The sequence below is a fragment of the Argiope bruennichi genome, chromosome 7 (genome assembly GCF_947563725.1).
Source record: "Argiope bruennichi chromosome 7, qqArgBrue1.1, whole genome shotgun sequence".
Taxonomy (NCBI): domain Eukaryota; kingdom Metazoa; phylum Arthropoda; class Arachnida; order Araneae; family Araneidae; genus Argiope; species Argiope bruennichi.
The window spans coordinates 43,614,597-43,635,721 of record NC_079157.1 but is presented as its reverse complement, the minus strand read 5'-3'; the positions used below and the strand labels follow the sequence as shown (position 1 = coordinate 43,635,721).

Below are 21,125 nucleotides of genomic sequence, written 5' to 3'. Positions count from 1 at the left end.
GGAACACAAATGCCTTTTTTTTTTTATCATCGTGTGAAGAAAAAAAATAATTGCAAGGACATCTGAGAGATGTATCTTCTGAATGTGGAATTGTCGGTTTCTAGAAAAACAGAATGCATATCTCCAAGAAATGCACATCTGTGGATCTTTGTTATCGTCATTTGAGAGTGGATTTATGGTCGAAATGTATCTTTTTTTTTCAACCTCTGGGAAAAGTTTACGAGGATTCTCAAGGCCGTGATGTATCTATTCTTAAGTCGAAGCTTACACCGAAATGGTGAACTTAGGTTTATAAGTAATTTATGGTCTACCCTGTATGTAAATGATGGCTACACTCTTTTTCCATTTGTAAGCCATCAATTTGATGACAAATGGACACGATATTTCTTATTGATCGAATTGCTCATTTGCCATCAAACTATATGTATGTTTTAATAATACCGCAGGTGATGAAAGTATGTATATAAGTGATGATGTATCTTGTATGCAAATGGTTTTTACGCTCATTCGTTCCCGTTTGCCAGTAATTTGATTATATTTGGACACAATATCTCTTGTTGGTAGGATTTCCATAAAATCATCTGTACGATTTAATAAAGTATGAATTATAATCATATGTATATAAGTAAATGAGGATCTACCAAGTATGCAAATGACGACTCACTCATTCGTTACCATAAGCCAACAATTTGATAACAACGGGGCAAATATTTCTTGTTGATCTGATAGCCTGATTGCCATTAAATTATTTGTACAATTTAATAAGACTATAAATGATGAGCGTATGTATATAAGTGAATGATGGTCTATCTTGTATGTAAAGAATATTTGTATTCAAAGTCCCTATGGCAAGCCGCAAATTTGTAAACAATTTAAAACATATTTCTAACTCATATAATTGTTTGATTAATGTCAAGTTTACAAGGCTATGGGAAAAATTCGAGCAGGAAAAGTGAATTTTATTTTTTTTTAAAAAAAGGGAACTTAAACTCATAAATATTTATTGTTAGTATAAATTAGAGTTTAAATTTTAGAATAATCAGTAAAGACATATGAAGACTAATGAAATGCAGAATGCACCAGACACCTTTTACCCTCGCTACGCCACTGCGTAATACTTGTGAGCATATATAATTTGACATATACGTCATTTAAAAGCTTAAACCTTCATTTTATTCTTTTTAAATGTGATTCACAGTTTTTTTTTTTCTACATATTCAAAAATAAATAGGAAAATGAAAGAGCTATTCTCCCATTCCCAATTACTTCACCAATTTTACCAACTTTTAATGAATACGAAAGTTTAGATCAACGTTTACCTTTCCACCATCACCCACTAGTTTCGAGAGAGACAGCACAACACAACTTTGCCGGATCTCTCAGTTTCAACAGCTGAAGATATTTTAATAAATTAAGAGATAACACAATTTTGATAATTTCACTACTTTGCAAACATAGCTAATCAATCCGAATGAGTTCCACTATCTATCAAATATAGTGAATCAATCAGAATGAATTCCTCTATTTTGAAAACAGCTTATCAATCAGAATGAATTTCGCTACTTTGCAAACATAGCTAATCAAACAAAAAAAAAAAAAAAAAAAAAAAAAATCGTTATTTTGCAAATATAGCTAATCAATTAGAATGTTCTTCATTTGTGTATGATTTAAAATAAAACTTTCATTTGTTGTAGTAAGATGTAATTTTTCAAAGTTATTTACTGATTAACTTACATTATTAATATGGTCAACAAACAGTTGGTCGCTGAAGGCGGCTGCTAAATCAAATATTTATCGGCCAATCAAATAAATATTTATTAGCATTTTGATACTCGGGAGCATGCTTCCTCTCTCTCTTAGTATCCCCCCCCCCATAAGAATCGCAACATCAACTTGAGTATTTGGATAAACCGAGTCCGGAAGCGGTCAGGGAATATTTACGATATAGCGATTACGATCGCGAACGGAATCCATGGATTAAGGGACGGAGTTTTTAACCCACGACCCTCCCTCTACCGTTGACAGCACGCATGGATGCTTTTCATACAAAAATACTTTATGTAAATGAAAATAAAAAGCTGAATCCGATTATTTTGTGGCGAATAAAATGGATATAAAACAAACATTAACAATGTATCGTGAAATCTACAACAAGATATTGAATATTTTTTTTCTGTTCTTAAATGTAAATGTCATTGCGGCACGTGAAAGCTCCTTTAACGAATTCAACACATTTATATACTTTTTTTTGTATCAGTTTAGGTTTTTATAGGTGCGGTTTATTTTAACATGCTGTTTCCGTTTCTTCATAAACAAACCCTCTTCCGCAAATAATATCAGTTGGGATATTTGTAGGATAAAGATTTCATTTTTTAGAAATTTGCTTCAAGTATATTTATATATAATTTAAAACGTGATTCTTATAAATTTACGTTCTTATTTATTTATTCTAAAATTTGTATTTATTTTATTTATTTATTGTTATTAGTAAGAAAATTTATAAAAGTCTCATGTACGCTTTTTCAGATTTGGAAACAATCATTTTTTTCATATGTTCTTTATATGCTTTAATGAAATAAGGAATATGGGAAAAAAATATGCATAGATTATCTGTTTTACCTAAAGATTTATTTTGCATTTGGCTTTATATTATTTTTAAGAACTGATACTTAGTGACTGTTCTCTTACTAAAAGCAAAGGGATAAAATCTATTGTTTTAAGCCATATTTTAAATAATAATATAATTTCATTTTTTTAGGATTGTTTTATTTTTCAGATATTCTTATATGCTCGAATTCAGCTGCTTGTGACTGAATTCTAAATTTATCTTCTCAGAATTGTTAAATAGAAGAATTTAACTTTCTGTTATTAGTAAAATATCTCACTGATACAAAACATATCCTGCTATATAATGTTCATCTGGATTTGACTATTTGAAAGTTGTTACTGTTTATAAGACAATTGCAAAAATGACTTAGAATGTTGCGTTGGGTTTACTATTGGTTCTAGGGTATCGAATTTGGCATTACTTATTTGGTCACAAATCTTCACTGATAAAGAATTGAAAATTTCATGAACTATTCAATTAATTAAAATTAATCAAAACATTAATGTTTTTCTTTAATTATTTTGGAACCTATTATCGCTCAAAAATTATTTTTGCACCACCTTAAAATTTATAACATTGGTATTACTAATTGTATTTCCAGTGCTATTAATTTTATTTTTAGTGTATTAACGAGATTAATAACCTTTTCAAAATTTACAATGCAACGGCTGGTGCAATCAAATTTTATCTTTTATTTGCTATTGATATGCTCAATAGTCAGTTTAATTGAGGAGTCGATTTTCACAGCATAACTTGTAGATTCAAAAGAATTTACATATTATTTTATTGCAAACAAAAATGTGAATATTAGCAAGAACGTCTTTAAAATATGCTTAATTTTCAAGACTTCCTTGCGTACTCAGGTTTTAAATTTATTGAAAGTATCTTGCTTTTTGCGTCATTTTGATAATTTTATGAGTTTGTAAATCTGATCTAAAAACAATGGCTAAACGATATTTGAAAAACGCAGACGATAAATTAAAAAGAAATGGTTTTTAATATGACAACATTATGATATTGCAATGTTTCGAGTCAAAAATTCGAATTTATTTTTAAAAATTTAATTCTAATTTAACAAAGCAAATAACTCTTAATTTTTTTTCTTTGTATTTGATTTAATTAAAAATGCAAATGAGTATTCTACAAGAAAAGTTTAAATTTTTATGCTTTAAAGCATAATAAATTAACAGAAAAATTGATTAATGTAGTCTAGAACGTTTATCTACTAGATGTTAGATCTAACAAATGCTTAAAGTTCTTGATATATGATAGTGGGTTTAATCCTTGTATAGCGTTGATGTTTCGTTCACTAGTTAAAAGCTTAAACATTTTTTACAGAAGTTTGAATTAGAAATATAAATAAGGAAAATATTATCTAGCATTTTCCCAAAGTTATTCAAGTTCATCCTTAACAACAGACTTTAAGTTTTAGTAATCTGACAATTCTCATTCTTATGCTGATACAGATTTACAATTTAAAGCATCCAAAAATCGATAAATTGGGGAGGGGGGGGGAATAGTAAATGTTTTAAATTATAAAGGCAATGATTATACAAAAAGGCAATAAATGGGGGGAAATATTGCATTAATGATCTCATTCAAGTCATTAATTAGTCATGAATTCTACTGCATTTAAAAGTAATTGATAAATTTGAACAAAATACAGTTTTACATACCTTTGGTTAATTATTTTTTGTGGAATATATTCTATTTTAGAAGTGAAAGTAAATTCATATCAAGGTGATGTTTCTATAGTCCTAAGAAGCGTAGAAATACATATTACATCATTAACTTGTGATTCGGTCTCGTAGATTTTCATGTGGAATCAACTAGAATTATCAGTAACTTTAGGCGAAAGCGCTTATTTTTTTTAATTGTTCTTGAATGTCGTAGATTTTTAAATAGGTACTTTTACTCTAAAATATCTTATTTTTTTTCCATCAGTTTTATAATTCTAAAATTAGAGATTTTGATTCCATTCACTATTTGATGCATCATAGCCTATTTTGAACATTGGATTGTGCATTTCAAACCAACTGATTGTAAAAACTATATTAATATATTATGCAAAGGTACATTATTTTAATATATAAGAAATATATTATTTTTATATAATATATGATAAATATAAATTTTTTTATATAACATATAAGAAATAACTTATTTTTCTTTCTTTTTTTTTAATTGCAAAACATTATCGTCCCTTTAAATACTTTTCAGAATAGAGAGAAAAAAAAAAGATAAATTGTTATTGGTTTGTTGTAGGATTTCCTGTAAAATTTTTTGAGCTTTCATCAAATCAATTCTTGTGATATGTTGGATTGTAACGAAATTTCGTTTTATTACTTCAGAATAAATTCTACTAATTTAGTTTCAGCAAAAATTTAATGTGCTTATTTTATTTTTAAATTAAAAAAAGTCTTTATAAAAAATAATTTTTTTCCAAAATATTATTTCTTGATAAAAGTTTGAAAAAAAAATCCTTTATTTAAAATATTAAATTTTCTGACATAAAAAAAATCTTTAAAAAAAATGCCTCAAAATTAAAATGCTTTAAAAATATTTGAAACATTTGATTATACATATTGGATTTACGAAATACCAAGATTATACATTTTCATCAAGAATTACATTAATATCATGAAAGAAATTTTTCCAATATTTATTTTAATAAAAAAAATTCCACAAATCACAAAATTTTTACTATACAGCTATATATAAGCATTTCATTAGATAAAATTACTTTATAGTAAATCAGTGATTTTGAGAATTGAGCATTCTTAATGGAATAAAAAAATTCTATAAAAAAAGGGTAAAAATATCAAATTGGATATTTTTTTGTAAGCAAAACCTACCACATGCAATTATTAAAAAAATTCTCAATTAATTTGACCGACAAGTATTTTGTTTTTTCAATATTGCTGAAGTATCAGACAGCAAAGAAATAAAAAAGATGGTCGAGCCAAAAACAAAAAGGAATTTGGAGCCTTTTTAGTATAATTAAAAAAAAAGAAGAAAAAAAGACGTCGTGAGGATAAGAGGGGTAAGGTTAGAGGTCAAATTCCAGGAATCTTGCAACTCATCTTCACCAAAAATTACATTCGAGTAGGGATAGCAATAGGAGAGAAACATACCTTCTCTCTCATCGAAGAAAACTCCTGACGCGGGCTCGCAACTTTTCAGGTGTTTTCTTCTCCTCCTAGCATGCAGGTGCCAATCAAGCGGGACGAAATCCCGCCTCGCCGACTCTAGCCCCGCCCCGTGACGCAACCTTGCACCCACCCAAGGAGTCACGTGACGCGGGAAAGACGTCGCCAAGGCAACGTCACGTTTCACGCAACGCGTCATCTCCCTCCCCCTCTCCTCCCGACCCGAAAAAAAGAAAGAAAAGAAAAACTCAAAACATCCGACCAATAAGCTCTCCGGATCGGCTCACCAATCAGGCTACGACTTCTCCCGGCCAGCCGAGACGGGTACCAGTGGAAGGCGGCAGCAAAAGCAGGATCGAACGGTTGCGGTGAAGATTCGCGGTTCGTCAGCTCTCCTGTACCCGCACACGCATCCTTCTCAGTAGAGTCGTTTGGCGTGCTCTCGCAATTGTGGTGTTTAATCGTTCGCGCCGGACCACCCCGTAATTACTAAACGACGCCTTGAATCGTCGCTATGCTCATTCCTTGTCCAGTTTTGTGTGAACGTGAGATGGTAAATAATCGTTTGGCCAGACTGTCGTGAAAGACGCACGGGAAAAAAAAATCGGGCCGTTAAAGACCCAGTCGCAAGGTCGAGTCGCTGATAAAACCAATATTTCCTTGGACTAGAGACATCTCTAAAGTAAACAAGCGTCATCTCATCTGTATCAGCAATTATCGTCAACAATCGGCAGGTGTTTGTTTTCATGAGTGCCATCTTTTACTGTAGACCAACCAACTCTAAGCATCTTGTTGCAGAGAATTGTAATGATAAATTCGATAAAGACTCAAGTTCCACCAGCTTTGTAACTGTAAATCTTCTGTTTTGAAAAAACATACTGAGCCAAGCAAGTCAGCTCGAATTACGAGCCGGCTGCGTCAACTGCTAGGGTGAAGCTCGGAACACCTGCTAGGGAGGAGAGAAGAGACGGTTTCGAACTGGTACTCCTCACAGAAAGCACGACGAAAGATTGGGGCCAGGACGGACTTTTATCGTCCGCACGTTTTTCCACGATTGATCTCCATGGCATCATGGCCACGAGTCCTGCCAATCCGTACAACGCGGTAATCCATGAAGGCATGCAGGTGGCCACATCGCAAGCCAGCTACGGCAGGGAACCACCGGAGATGAAATACATGCCACCGAACCCCCATCATGGACCCAACGGGCATGCTTTGGCCCCTCACCACCAGTGGGTGGGTCTGCCCCATAGTGATCCTTCTCCGTGGTCCACAGGTGGAGGCATGGGATTGCATGGACCAGGCGGCCAGGACATCAAGCCCAGCGACATCCATCCTGGTACACTGCACCACCGTCCTGCCCAGCACATGGGGGCTCCTTGGCATCCCTCCTCTCTGGGGGCGACTGGCCACATGGGTGGCCACATGAGTCCCAGCCCGAATGGTTCGCCGCCCTTGCAACACCATTATGGGGCGATGAATGGAATGCTGTCACACGGTGGTGGTGGTCAACTTCACCCAGGGATGCGTGAAATGCAGCACTCTCACCACCATCCCGACCCCCATCACCATCACCAGCCCCATCAGCATCCGCATCACCACCTGCACGGAGACATGCTGGACCCTAGGCACCACCCTGATGGGTCCGAAGAAGAAGCCCCTAGCTCGGACGATTTGGAACAGTTCGCGAAACAGTTCAAGCAGAGACGCATAAAGTTGGGGTTTACCCAGGCAGATGTTGGTCTAGCCTTAGGAACCCTCTATGGCAATGTGTTTAGTCAAACTACCATCTGCAGGTGAGTGCTTAGCTTATTTTATTTGTTTGGAGCATATCATACGTCCTTATCTTAAAGGCAGAAAATCCACACTGATATTGAAAAAGAAATTAGTAATGTCTGATGTTGAAAAACAAATAGTCATGACTGATATTGAAAAACAAATAGTAATGACTGATATTAGAAGAATAATTTTGATTTGTATTTCATGCTTAAATTATGATCAGATTTATATTTATATATTTAGCAGGCTTCCTTTTCCAAACATTGTATATTACATTGCACAAACAGAAGAAATATTAAATATTTTTTTTTAATATCGAATGCGCAATAATTTATTTTTCATAAACAATTTGACAGGATTTTTGCTTGTAAACCCAACAAATTAATAACTAACTTAATAATAATAATTTTTTCCAATAAACTAACAAGTTGCTGTTGATTTGGCCAATAATGATAACTTTACCCAATAAACAACTAACTTGCTGTTTATTTATCCAATAAACCCACTGTTCAATCCTTTAATCATAAACAAAACAATTGCGTGGTTTATAAATATCAAACAAACGATAATTTGTTCTGTAAAAATTAATTAAATATGATTTTTTATGAATATCACGAGGAATTAGTATTGAATATTTACCTGCAAAGGTATAATAGTCTTTTCATTTTTAATGTTATTACAATTGTATGCGATTTCAAATAAGAAATTTTTTTGATATTTGAAGAAGTTTTTAATAGTTACGAATTATTTCATATCATAAAAAACTAAAAATATTTGATATGAACGATTTTATTATGTTTATCCAGGATTACGTTTATCAAAATAAAATTTAAATCGGGAAACGCAATGGTTTCTTAAAAATCACTACAGTCACTACATTTTGGAATCTAAATATGTTTTTATAATTCTTTTCAATATCTACTTTACAAAATATCAGAACGTATGAACGAATAATTCAAATAAAAATTCAAGATGTTTTAAAATAATTTTCAATAAAATTCAAAATTGCATTTGAAATTTTAAGAAAATAATAAAAATATTTGAAATATGATGCTTATTTCTGAGTACATTTATATGGCTAAGGCTTATATTCATAATTAAAAATGAAAAACATTGATTATCGTCACTTATGGAATTAATTTTTTTTTCCTAAATGAAGAGAAAAAAAATTGAAATAAATTTATAGAAAATGTTTTTACGCAAAATTTTCACCTCAAGTCTTATAATAATTTTAACCAACAACTAACGTGAGATTCGTTTAAATATAAAATTTACGTTAAAAACTGCATCGCATATTTTTCGATATTTCGCTTTTTCTCGAGTTTTATAATATGTCGAATTCAATAACATATCAATAATTATAGATATTTAATGAAAAAAAAATTATAATGATATTTCGAACTTATAATATGGAACTTCTGTTTCTGCGTTAGTAAAATGGTAGTAGCAAATACTTAAACTTCGAAGACTTTTTATTATTTTAAAAAATAAAGCGGAAACCTCCATTCAGGAAGAAAAATAAATAGAAACGTATCAATTACAGGAAAATTTTACTAAACATACAGTTTCTTTTGATGTCAAAAAGGAGGAAAAATTTGTCAAATATATATTGTTTCAAACTGTTATAGAAACGTCCAACGCTTCAAACATGTGCTTAATACAAGATATTTATTGAAACTAGATACGTAACCTTGTATGGATAGCAAAACATAGTTTTGTGCATCACTCTCGCTTTTGTGTAAAGTAACGTTTTGTGTATTCGGCAGGAAATCCAATTATTTATTAATTGCATGAAAAAAAGTGAAAGAATTATGAAACAGTTGGAAATGGGTGTAATTCTCATCAAAATAATTAGAAAAATTGAAGTTTACTAATATTTATTGGTTATGAAAGTAAAATTGAAATACAGCTGGAAAGTATTGTAATTTGGCTATTTTTTAATAAGAATTAAAGATTGATTATTTAATATAGTTTATAAGTGAAAAATAATCTCGTCAACGTAATCCTTTGAAATATACATAAATCTTGCTTGATTTTTAAATAATTTGTTAATGAATAATTTAAAATAATGCATTAATATGGTTTTGTGGGATTTGAATTGAAATAAAAGCACTTCTTTTGTATTCTGTAACGTTATCGAAATTTTGTACACGTAAAATAATAATAATAATAATAATTTAGCGCTAAAGAAATGAAAATAAAATCTTTGAATTGCCAAATACATATAATTGATTATCTGTATAATAAAATTCTCAGAGATTTGCACGTATTTTTTTTAAAAAGAAGATAAAATTTATGAAATTTGTTTAATTTGAAAAGTTTCAATTAGTGCAATTAAAATAGTTTAAACGAACGTTCTGCGATATTTAAAAAAATAAATCGAAACGATAATTTATCTGCGAGGACCAATGGCTCTATACAGTTGTTACTAAAAAAACAACAAATTATAGCCATTTTTCATAGAAATCGATTCATTAATTTTGGTTACCCATAAAATATTTACAATTTCATCTCTAATTCTAAAATGCTGAATAAATTCTATTATTTAATAAGAGAAAGAAACCCAACTAAACATTAAAATAAATCCAATCACAACAAAAACAGAAACATTCATTCAATGACAATAAAAAAAAATGACGTGAACACATCTAAACGGTAATCTTAAATTCAGTTCGAGTCGTAAATCGGCATTTATTAACATATATACATATGCATACAGATGTTTCTTGCTTCATTGTCAAATAAATGCCCTGTTATTTGAATAAACTAAATAAATTTATATTTCGATGCTAATGATTATTTTTTTTAAATAATGATATATAAATTGTGATATGGATCTAAATTACAGTTTAAATAATAACGATTGAAGTGCTTTCATATGGCTATACATGCTTTAAAAATGGGATAAATATTTCGTGCGTTAAATAATCATGTTTATGATTTGATGCCAATTCACTTTAAATTGTCAGTGAATCGTAGATCAATCTTTTCGGACTGTATAGTGATGACTGATGTCTAATTGACCACAAATGATCGATGAAGAAAGATGAAATGTTGAAAAGTTTTTGAATTTACATGATCTTATTCAATTCAATGATTTAAACACAGTTTTGTGGAGTTAAATTAAGAGTTAAATTAGAGTTAAAATTTTGGATATCGATTTATTAATATATTTTACGCGATTTCTTTTGCATCTTATTTCAAAAGACTTTTATTTTTTAAATCATGCTCTTGAGTATTCGTTTTAAGAATTATAAATAGTTTTATTTTTAAAATTGACACGAAGGCTATGAATATGTTAAATACATTTTGATTCTTTTTATGGACTAATTTAACACACTGTTGTATAATCTATAATTCGCATTTAGCATTTTAATTTTAAATATATTTTTGGTTATTTTTATGATGTTATAGAATAAAATCTGAACTAATAAAATGTCAAACACGGAAAAGTTAGAGTATTATTAATACTTACAATATTTTATTGAAATTAATTTGATTTTTGATTATTGGTATAAAATAACTTGTCTTTCTCTCAAAATTTCAAATATTTTTAGCTGATTTTCATCTAAAATTGACTTTTGAATTCTTTTAAATATATGAATTATTTAATATTTTGCTATTTTCACGATAAATTATGACATGTTACTGTTTAGATACTAAAGATAAAAATTTTTTAAATCAGATTTGCTGCTTGTTTAGTTTATTTTTGTCAGATCAAGCTTTAACTTTTTTAAATATATATTTCTATTCAATCGTGTCATAAAATTACATGCAATTTTTTCCCATGTATTATTAAAATTTAATAAGCGTTTATACGATTTATTTAATATATGACCGGCAGATTTTTTTTTCTTTCATAACGTAATCTTTCTTACAAATTCATAATTTTTTGTTTTTAAGAACATTTTTAGAAAAATTAATTTAGCGCTTTTACTTATTAAATAAAATAATTTCTGATTAAATACAAATGAAAGCAGAGATAAACAAAAATTATATTAAAACGCCGACTAAATAAATATATTAACAAAAATCGTTAAAGATACATGCAAAATTATAAACAAAAGTGATAAATAAATTATATGCTGGAAACTTCAGTAAATCAACTATTTGAATAAATATATTTGTCATTAACACACTGCTGACATTTACGAATAAAAAAATTATTTTCTCTCATGTAATTGAATATATATATCTAATATTTTATCTCCACATTACCAAACTCAATGAACAAATGTATATTTCATACGTCATGCTTATCATAAAAAAAATAGCAAATAATAATGCAAAGTACTAAGCACTTGATAAAATAATTTTGCATATTCATAGTCGATCTGAAAGCGATTTTTTTTTCTTCCGTTGAGATAAAATATGAAACTGCATTTCCCCTGATACAATCACTCTATTTTTTGTGCTAAACGTGATGGATCTCATACTTTATCGACATAGTTGAGGGATTTGTTCTACAATCTTATAAGCATCCCTTCTTGAATGTGTATCTAGGGTTTTGGCATATCGACTAATGGGAGCGTTCGCTTGGAGTTATCGTTTGCGAAGTTGGATTCTCCCCTCTGGGTTATCTTTTTAAGTTTTATTTAGTTTTTGTGTATCTCTCCCGTAAGAAAATATATTCCGAGTAACAATATCTGTAGTATTTTATAAATATTGGTTCTTTTCAGCTATTGTGCGTATATTATTTGTTTTCTTTCGGAAAATGGTTTCATTTGGAATTGAAAGTATTGTTCCGTTTCGGTAATACTGTTAAACAGTTCGTTTTTTTATTGCTTAAAGACTAAAATGTCAATTATTTATCATATATATATAAACATTTTCTGATGTTTAATAGTTCGTGTTAAGAAAAGTTAATTTTTCTTTACAAGTCAGGAAGTTTTTCAGGAATTTTTTTAATCATTCTAAAAGTCAAGGAAAAAAAATTATGAATTAATTATTTATATTTAAAGAATTCAAGAAAATATGTTACATTAATGAATTAGCATTACATTAATGAATACATTAAATGAATTTTAATAAAATTTTATTCACTCACATTTTCCTAAAGATACATTTAAGTACATTTATTCCAGTATTTAAAAAAAAAAAAAAAAAAACCCCAAAGGAAATGAGAAATTTAATGGATTTTATTAATGTTAATAGACACTATGACCATTAGAATATATATATATATATAATATATTTTTATATCAAAAACGTGAAAATGTGTTTCTTAAAATGCATTCAAGGAAAAAAAAATTACATGTTTAAAAGGAATATTTTTTTTCTAATTCATTTCTCTTACAAATTGCATAAATTCGATGGCTTTAGGGGCTTGGATTAACTTAAATACTGAAATGAATAGTTGAGTATATTTATTTTTATTAGTACAGATAAAGTTAAATTTGTATTTAAATTTTGATAATCGTTGAACCAGTTTTACTTCTTCTTTTTATCTCTACAAAATAATATTTTATTATATCGTATCTGCAATTTTACTAAAAGCAATATCGAATAACTGGATCAGTTACATATCTTATCAAGACATTATTAATCGAAATATATTATTTTATATATGATCCCAGTTACTTTAAATATTTGTAAGTGGATTGGGGGGGGATAAATAAAAAAGTTACTTTAAATATTGGAGGGGGATAAATAAATAGAAATGGTTACCTTAATTGGCTTGTAGATTTATTTGGTGAAATATTAATAATAGTGTAATTTCAAAATTGCCTTAATTTGAAAAATGATGAATAAAATAAAATAAAAAATCAAATCATTTAAAATTTTAAATATTTATATTAAAATTTTTAAAAATGAATTAAAAATAAAATATTTTACGTATAAAAACAACATTTTCAATTTATTTAATAAGACCTTATTGGTATATTTGAAACTTGCCATACGTCATATTTAATAAAACTATTTATAACGGGGAAATTATGCAGTAATTAGAAATGAATTTTTTAAAATTATGATTTTATTAAAAATGCCACCTAAATTTTATTATTCCTTATAGTCTCCGTAAAGGAAAATATAATATTTATTTTATGGACCTTATAAATTTAACTGTGTAGATTATTGAAAATAAAGAAGAAACTAACCATGAAAGTAAAGAAGAAACTAAGAAACAATTGCGTTTTTTCGTGAAAATAATACGGAAATTACTGAATTATTAAATATAATACTAAAATTATTAATTTGGATAGTTCTAATAAGCTAAAATCATATAAAACAAGAAGGAATTTTTCAATTTTGAAAGCAGAAATTAATTTAAAAAAAACACACGTTTCTGAAAATAAAAAAATAAAAAATGAAACTTGTATATATTTGTGCGGTTGCTCTTTATGCATATTAATTCGTAATCAATTAATTTTATATTTTTCTTTGGTTTGAAATATTTATTCCATTTTTTAAAATTTGTTAAACATTTTAATGATTTTACTTATTTTTTAGTTAAAAAGCTTATAAGACTTCATGTAAGAATATGAATGAATGTCATATTTTCTCAATAATATTATTTGGTACTGAATTTTCCATATTTATATACCAATGTTTTATTGAAATCTTAGAGCATTACTTATAATCTGTAGTTTTTTTTTTCTAAATTAAAATCTGTTTCTTTTTAACGGAAAAAGAACGAAAAATTTCCTTAAAATTTATATAATAAAATAGACTATCACAAATTTTGATAAATTTTTTTGCTTTTCGCGATTTGGAAAATGGGGCTTGGGACTTCCAAACATCATTTCATAATTCTGGTGCCTTACATAATTTTGTATTTCCCCAACGGAGTACAGAAACACTACTAAATTATAAATGGTAAACGGCAGATAGAATTAAATATGTTTGCATCGCGAATGAATTATAATAATACTAAAATGACCAAAAGATGTTCGCGCGATCGAAAAAAAGCTCATCACTCTACAAAAGAAATAAAATAAATATTCCGTGAATAAAGCATAATTCATTTCTTTATTTTGTCGTGTCCGTTTTGGATAATACCAAAAAATCAAAAAATCCGTTTTGAAAATCCAGTAATTAAAATTAAACAGCCAAAAGGAAAATTTCCCAAGAATAATATTTCTAAAATTCTTGCATGTTGGTTTTCCCTCTTTTTATTATTGTCGCTTACATTATTAGGTTCAAAACCGAAATAGCATTAGATTTATATGTGTTAATTAAATTCAAATCATATAAAGAATTATCCTAATGCTTACAGTTGATCTTAAAGCATTGGAACTCAATGATTTTTAATAAACTTTCTAAATACCTAATCAATTACCAATTAAAAAAATGTTATTATGAAATGCGTAGTAAGACTTTAATTTACGATATAATATGATAAATTCTGAAAAAAAAATTATAACCATTTTTTAACCGTCTCTTTAAACTAGAGAGACTGTTATATTCACGAAATACGAAGACAATTATTGTAACTTTCAAAAATTTAATCTAAATCCTTTTCATTTCTTTTGAAAATAATCAATTATTCTTATATGTGTTAAGAATAATTGGAACTTTCCCCATATAAATAGAATACGTTTATTCGAATGCGCTATTGTTCAATAACGACTCTATCAGGTTGATTTTGGCATTATTTCTCCTTTTTCCGCAATTGAGTTTGGTGATATTTCGTGAAATGATGGAAAATTGCTCATTTTAAACATTCTATAAAGATATTGACACACTTTTGAAATTGATTTTAGGCTTATTTACGTTATATGTTTATTTATATTAGAGATTCCCTATCATGTAAAGTTTTTTAAATTGTTTTTTACATTATTTACAACAGTTGCAATGTTGCATTTAAAAAAAAAGTAACAAGTTTGGTAGATTCAGTTTTAATATCTTTACATTACAACAAATTCTCATTATTTTAATCATATAATCACAATTAAATTTCAATACAATTTATAAAAATTTAACAATCCGAATTAAGCTTATACCGTTACCTTAAACCGAATTCATCAAGATGAAAATAATCTTTGTTTTATTTAATTCAAAATTTTTATAATTTAGAAATTTATATTTCGAGGCCTAAAATAGCACTCGAGAGGCAGTTTCCTCAATTTTTTTTTATAAATACAATTTGCCATCCTCTTGTTCTGTGGTAAGAATTGGCTTTTACAATGTTTCATCGGTTTAACACAGTGTCAGTTTAAGGGGTTGGTAAAATACTGAACAGTTAATATCAGTTATTTCTTCATTACTGTTGCTATTTCCATGAAAACAAAACTAATTAGGACTTTTGACCAAATTTTAAAGCTACTATATAATACGACGTGAATGGATCCAATGGAAGTCAATAAAAACTGAACGCAGCGCAATTTATTGACTTTAACTAATGTCTGTCATGCAGTAAGTAGTTCGCAGTAGTGCATAAAGTCATCAGTTAAATCAGATATCGGATATCAACTTTATTCCATTTGCTTTCCCATATCGCCGTATCTAGATCTCTTGTAATGAAACCTCACTGTAGCTGCCTTCCGTCATTTTTATCTTATCTACAAAATTGCATTAAAAAAAAGAGCATGGAAATCAGTAATGAAAATATTATCTATCAATTTCATAAAATGTAATCTACAGATCATTTGCACAATAATGAATTTTGTCTACTGATATCTGATTGTTTTAGAAACAACAAACAAACATTTTTCACCAGTCGTTTTATTCATTTCATAATCAATTTGCTTAAATTATTTGTCCGTAGACTCTGTGGTCTATGATTCACCTTGAAAAGTATTGAGATTCCTAAATATTTCTTTTCAACAATTTAAATTTTTGTTAATAAAAATAGTTAAGATTTTGATTTAAGATTCTTTTAAAATTTGCTTGATAATTTATGATCAAATTATTTTAGTTATCGTTAATTAATCCATCGTTTTCTTTATTACTTTCTAATTTTGAGCATTTTTCAGTATTTTTCTGATGGACATACAACCGCTGAAATATTTTCAAGTCTCATTTTTTTCTAATTTTTTCTCGAAAGAAAATAAAGATCTAGAGTCGACATCTTCTTAATACATGTTAAATAATAATTTGCAATTATTTTTTTAGTTATCTTTAATTAATGTATCATTTTCCAAAATTTATCCAGTAACAATATTTTTTTGATGGAGATATTTTCCAAACGATTTTTTGTTAATGTTTTGTTCTCTTATCTAATTTCTAACTTTTAAATCTCATCAAAAATTTTCTAATGGAAAAATAACAGCAAAAATCTTTTTCATCCGAAAATTGGCTTCGAATTTTTTTTCTTTTAAAATTTAAGTTGTTTTGGATAATATATTAAAAGTTTCTGTATATTTGAAATTTGTTCGTTAGAAGACTGGTCGGTTCGGTTTATCCGAATGGCGGTTCAACGAGATTCGGTTTCTCCAACTACCTGCAGAACAAAATGCATACACAGAAATTATTCATCCACCGCTATATCTATTTCCGTATCGTCTAAGTCGAGAAGAGATTTCGAACAGATTTGAGAGCCAGCACGACATGGACTTCCTACTTAGTGGCACCGAGCAAGAAGAATTAATGGCTCGAGCGTTAAGTTAACCCTCTTCGATTAATGGCTGTCATACAGAAGTTTTGCAGCTGCTTCGGCCCACATGGAACAGGAGCGTCATTTTTATTCCTAGCACATCCCTGTGAAAGCGTGGCTAGGCTGCGAATCGCAGGAAAAGTCCGAGGAATGTTTACTTGAACTTCGAACTCGAAATCTACGTCTCAAATAATTAACTTTTTTGTTCATCGTTTTTAGTGTCTTTTTTTGGAAACACAGTCAATTTGAAAAGTAGTCGAGTATTGATAGATTGATTGCTTCGCTGTTGCCTCGTTGACTAAACAAAACATTATATTTTTTTTGTGCTTTTATGATAATCCTTCGACAATACGCATGAAGTAATTAACTTTTTTGTTCATCGTTTTTAGTGTCTTTTTTTGGAAACGCAGTCAATTTGAAAAGAAGTCGAGTATTGACAGATTGATTAATACTTCGTTATTGTCTCATTGACTAAACTAAACATTTTATTTTCGATGTTTTTTCAATAAACACTCGACAATGCGCTTCAAATAATTAACTCTGTCTCATCATTTTTGGTGGCTTTTTTGGAAACAAAGTCAATTTGAAAATTTAAAAAAAAAATGAGTACTGACAGATTGATTAATTCTTTGTTGTTGTCTTGTTGACTAAACTAAACATTTTATTTTTTGTTCTTTTCCGATAACTTCGACTCGACAAAGCGCATCAAATAATTAACTTTTTGTCATCGTTTTAATACTGTCATTTTCAGATGAAATAACTTTAATTTGTAATGATATCGAGTATTGATAGATTGATTTACTTTTTATTTACATTTACAGTTTGTACCGTCTATTAAATTAAAACATTTTTTTTGTCTGTTTTTTCGACAAATATTCGACACGATTCGCCCCAAATAATAAACTTTTTATCATCATTTTTGCTGAATTTGTTTAGACACATAGACAATTTGAAACAATGACGAATGTTGATGGATTAATTAATAGTTTTCTGTTGTTTCATTAACTAAACTAACATTTTATTTTTATAATTTTACATGAAACATTCTTTAATATGTTTCAAATAATGAATTAATTATTTTTTTTTGGAAATGTATGAAAGTATTATAAAATTTGCAATGGTGGTGATGATTGATGGATTAATTAATATTTTGTTTCATTGGCTAAACTAAACATTTTATTTTTCATGTGTTTTCTAATAAACTTTCAACAATACATAACAAATAGTGAATTTTTTTCTTGGTTTCTGCTGTCCTCTTTGGAAACTTGTAAAAAGAATTTTTCCAACGTCAATTTATAAAGATAGCGAGTACTGGTAGATTAGTTTTTTTTTTATTGCTTTTGGAAACACATGAAAGTATTGCAGAATAAAACGTAATATATTGTTTTTGTTTCATTAACCAATTTAAACATTTGATTTATTACATTTTATAACATGGTATTCGAATTACACAATTGTTTGTTTGCTACCAATCTTTGTTACGCTACGATACATTTTTAACCGAAAACAAGAGCTTCCTAAATGGCTTGGGTGCGCTATACCTTTTGCTTCTAAACCGAAAACAAGAGCTTCCTAAATGGCTTGGGTGCGCTATACCTTTTGCTTCTTAACCGAAAACAAGAGCTTCCTAAATGGCTTGGGTACGCTATACCTTTTGCTTCTTAACCGAAAACAAGAGCTTTCTAAATATGTCTACGGTACGCTATACCTTTTGCTTCTTAACCGAAAACAAGAGCTTCCTAAATGGCTTGGGTACGCTATACCTTTTGCTTCTTAACCGAAAACAAGAGCTTTCTAAATATGTCTACGGTACGCTATACCTTTTGCTTCTTAACCGAAAACAAGAGCTTTCTAAATATGTCTACGGTACGCTATACCCTTTGCTTCTTAACCGAAAAAAAAAGAGCTTTCTAAATGGTTATGTTACGTTGTACATTTTGCATCTTAACCGAAAACAAGAACATTCTAAATGTTCTACGGTACGCTGTATTTTTGCTACTTATCCGAAAGCAAGAGCTTTCTGGGTGCCTACGGTACCCTTTTACGGTACGCTATATCTTTTGCTACACGTTAATCAGATTTCAAGGCATTAAATGAAAGTTCTTGAACCATATATCAAGCATTCAGAAATATAAAAAGTCAGTTGCACTGTTCCCATATAATGCAGTATAAATCCCGTATGTCACAATAAATTCCGACAGTTTTCTGACAATACGTTTTTCCTATTATACAGTTAAACAAAATTGAGTATTCATAATATATCAATCATTTTTCGGCTACACTGTTATAAATGAACCAGTGAAGAAAAAATTAAAAGTCTTTTAAGTAGGTGTCTATAAAATAGTCGGGTTTAATGCATTTATTATTTAAACCTTTTCTACAAAGATCACAATTCATACTTGTTTTTTTTTTATGTGCTAATATCGAATTTATATATACACAAAAAATAAACTCGTTGAAAGGGGTATTTAATATATCTTATATGAATCGGGGGAATTAAAATTGATCAAGGAAATAAAAATACTCTAAAATGATGATAAATGAAAAACATGAGTAAAATGTTGTTTTTCAAAATCCTTCCACTTGATAAATTTATTTATTATATTTTATGAGAATTTTTAACCCAAAAATCACTTGTGGATTTCGAGTTCAGCCAAAATACAAATAAATTTAAGAAACCCATACACTTTTTTCGAATCTTTAATTTTTGAAGATATTGACTTTTATTTAAACATCGCGCATAAAGTTTCGAAATTTTTTTTTCTTTTCCTTCTTTAAACATTTTCATTTATTCAAAATTATTAAAAATGGAATTTAATCCAATATAAAAGCTAAAAATTTTTCTAAGGTATTGAGAAAAATGAAAAATATATAATTGTTAATTTTAAATGGGCTAATTCCAGTTTTTTTAATGAAATTTGAGCACTTATTATGTTTTTCCGCTCATTATAATTTTAAGTGTTAGGTAAATATAAGATTTTAAGGAAAAATAATAATAACTGTTATTATTCTCTTTGCTTTTTCCCATCATTTAATTATAAAATAAAGATATATATGTATAAAAGTAATTATTTTTGTAAAAATATTAATCTTTATAAATCGTTTTCGTTTGTATCTTGCCACTGGTATAACAAAATTTTCTATGCTCTTAAATGTTTATAAAAATGCTGAGAATATTGTGAGATGAACAAAAAAAACAACTTTAAGGATTAACCTTAGGTTTGTGCAGTTAATGTTCACTGATTTCCTGATTTTCATTCGTTTGAATTCTAAGAACTTTGTATATATCTGATTTATTAAGTTTGTCTGCAAGTATATTTTATTACATTGCATGCTTTCGACACAAGATTTTCGCACTCACGTATCTTATCTGTTGAATCTTTAATCACCTCTTGGAGAGTTTTACTCTCATGTCCAAAAAACTATTACTGCATGGATAAAAAGCATATTTATGCTATTGATTAACCATTTAAAAAAAAAACTCCAAAAATTATTGAAATTCAGAGAAATTTTTAAAAAGAGGCGCAATTTTAATATTGTTTGTTAAATTAAAGTTTTAAGAGAATATTTGAGATTTCGCAGAGCTCATGGTCTTAATGCAGGGAAGAGGAAATAATACATTTTTTCAAGTTTAATTATGTTTTTCATTGTAAGTAATACATGGATCTTATAATTTAATAATGGCCAGATGTCTTGTGGTCACCTTCTTCTCGAACTTACTCGGGAACTGGTTCTGATCTAGAAACACTCCAATATAGAATACAACATCCAATATAGAATCCAACAAACATAAATGTTAGTGAGGCCAGTTTAAAATAATTAATCTAGAATAAAATCAGATGTTTTAACAATAAAATAATCTACATGAGATTTTTGAGACAAATGGATATAGGTCTGAATATTTTTTCTAGCAATTAAAAGCTTTAAATGTGTCATGGAAAAATAAGTTCCACGCGCAAATACTTAAAGACTTAATAAAAAAGTCGTTTAACTATTTCATTTAAACATAAATTCGATTAACAGCGCTTTTGTCTTATTTTATATCTCAATAAAA

The 21,125-nt window shown here is 28.5% G+C and overlaps 1 protein-coding gene across 2 annotated transcripts in view; it reads left to right on the top strand.

Annotated features, from left to right (window-relative positions):
• The first annotated feature begins 6,058 nt into the window (after positions 1-6,058).
• LOC129976187 (silk gland factor 3-like) overlaps positions 6,059-21,125 on the top strand; it is a 146,602-nt gene continuing 131,535 nt past the window's right edge. For both annotated transcript variants that reach the window (XM_056089627.1, XM_056089626.1), the window contains exon 1: positions 6,059-7,553. In XM_056089627.1, coding sequence (XP_055945602.1) covers positions 6,829-7,553 — 725 coding nt within the window. In that variant the 5' untranslated portion in view covers positions 6,059-6,828. The remainder of the gene's footprint in view (positions 7,554-21,125) is intronic.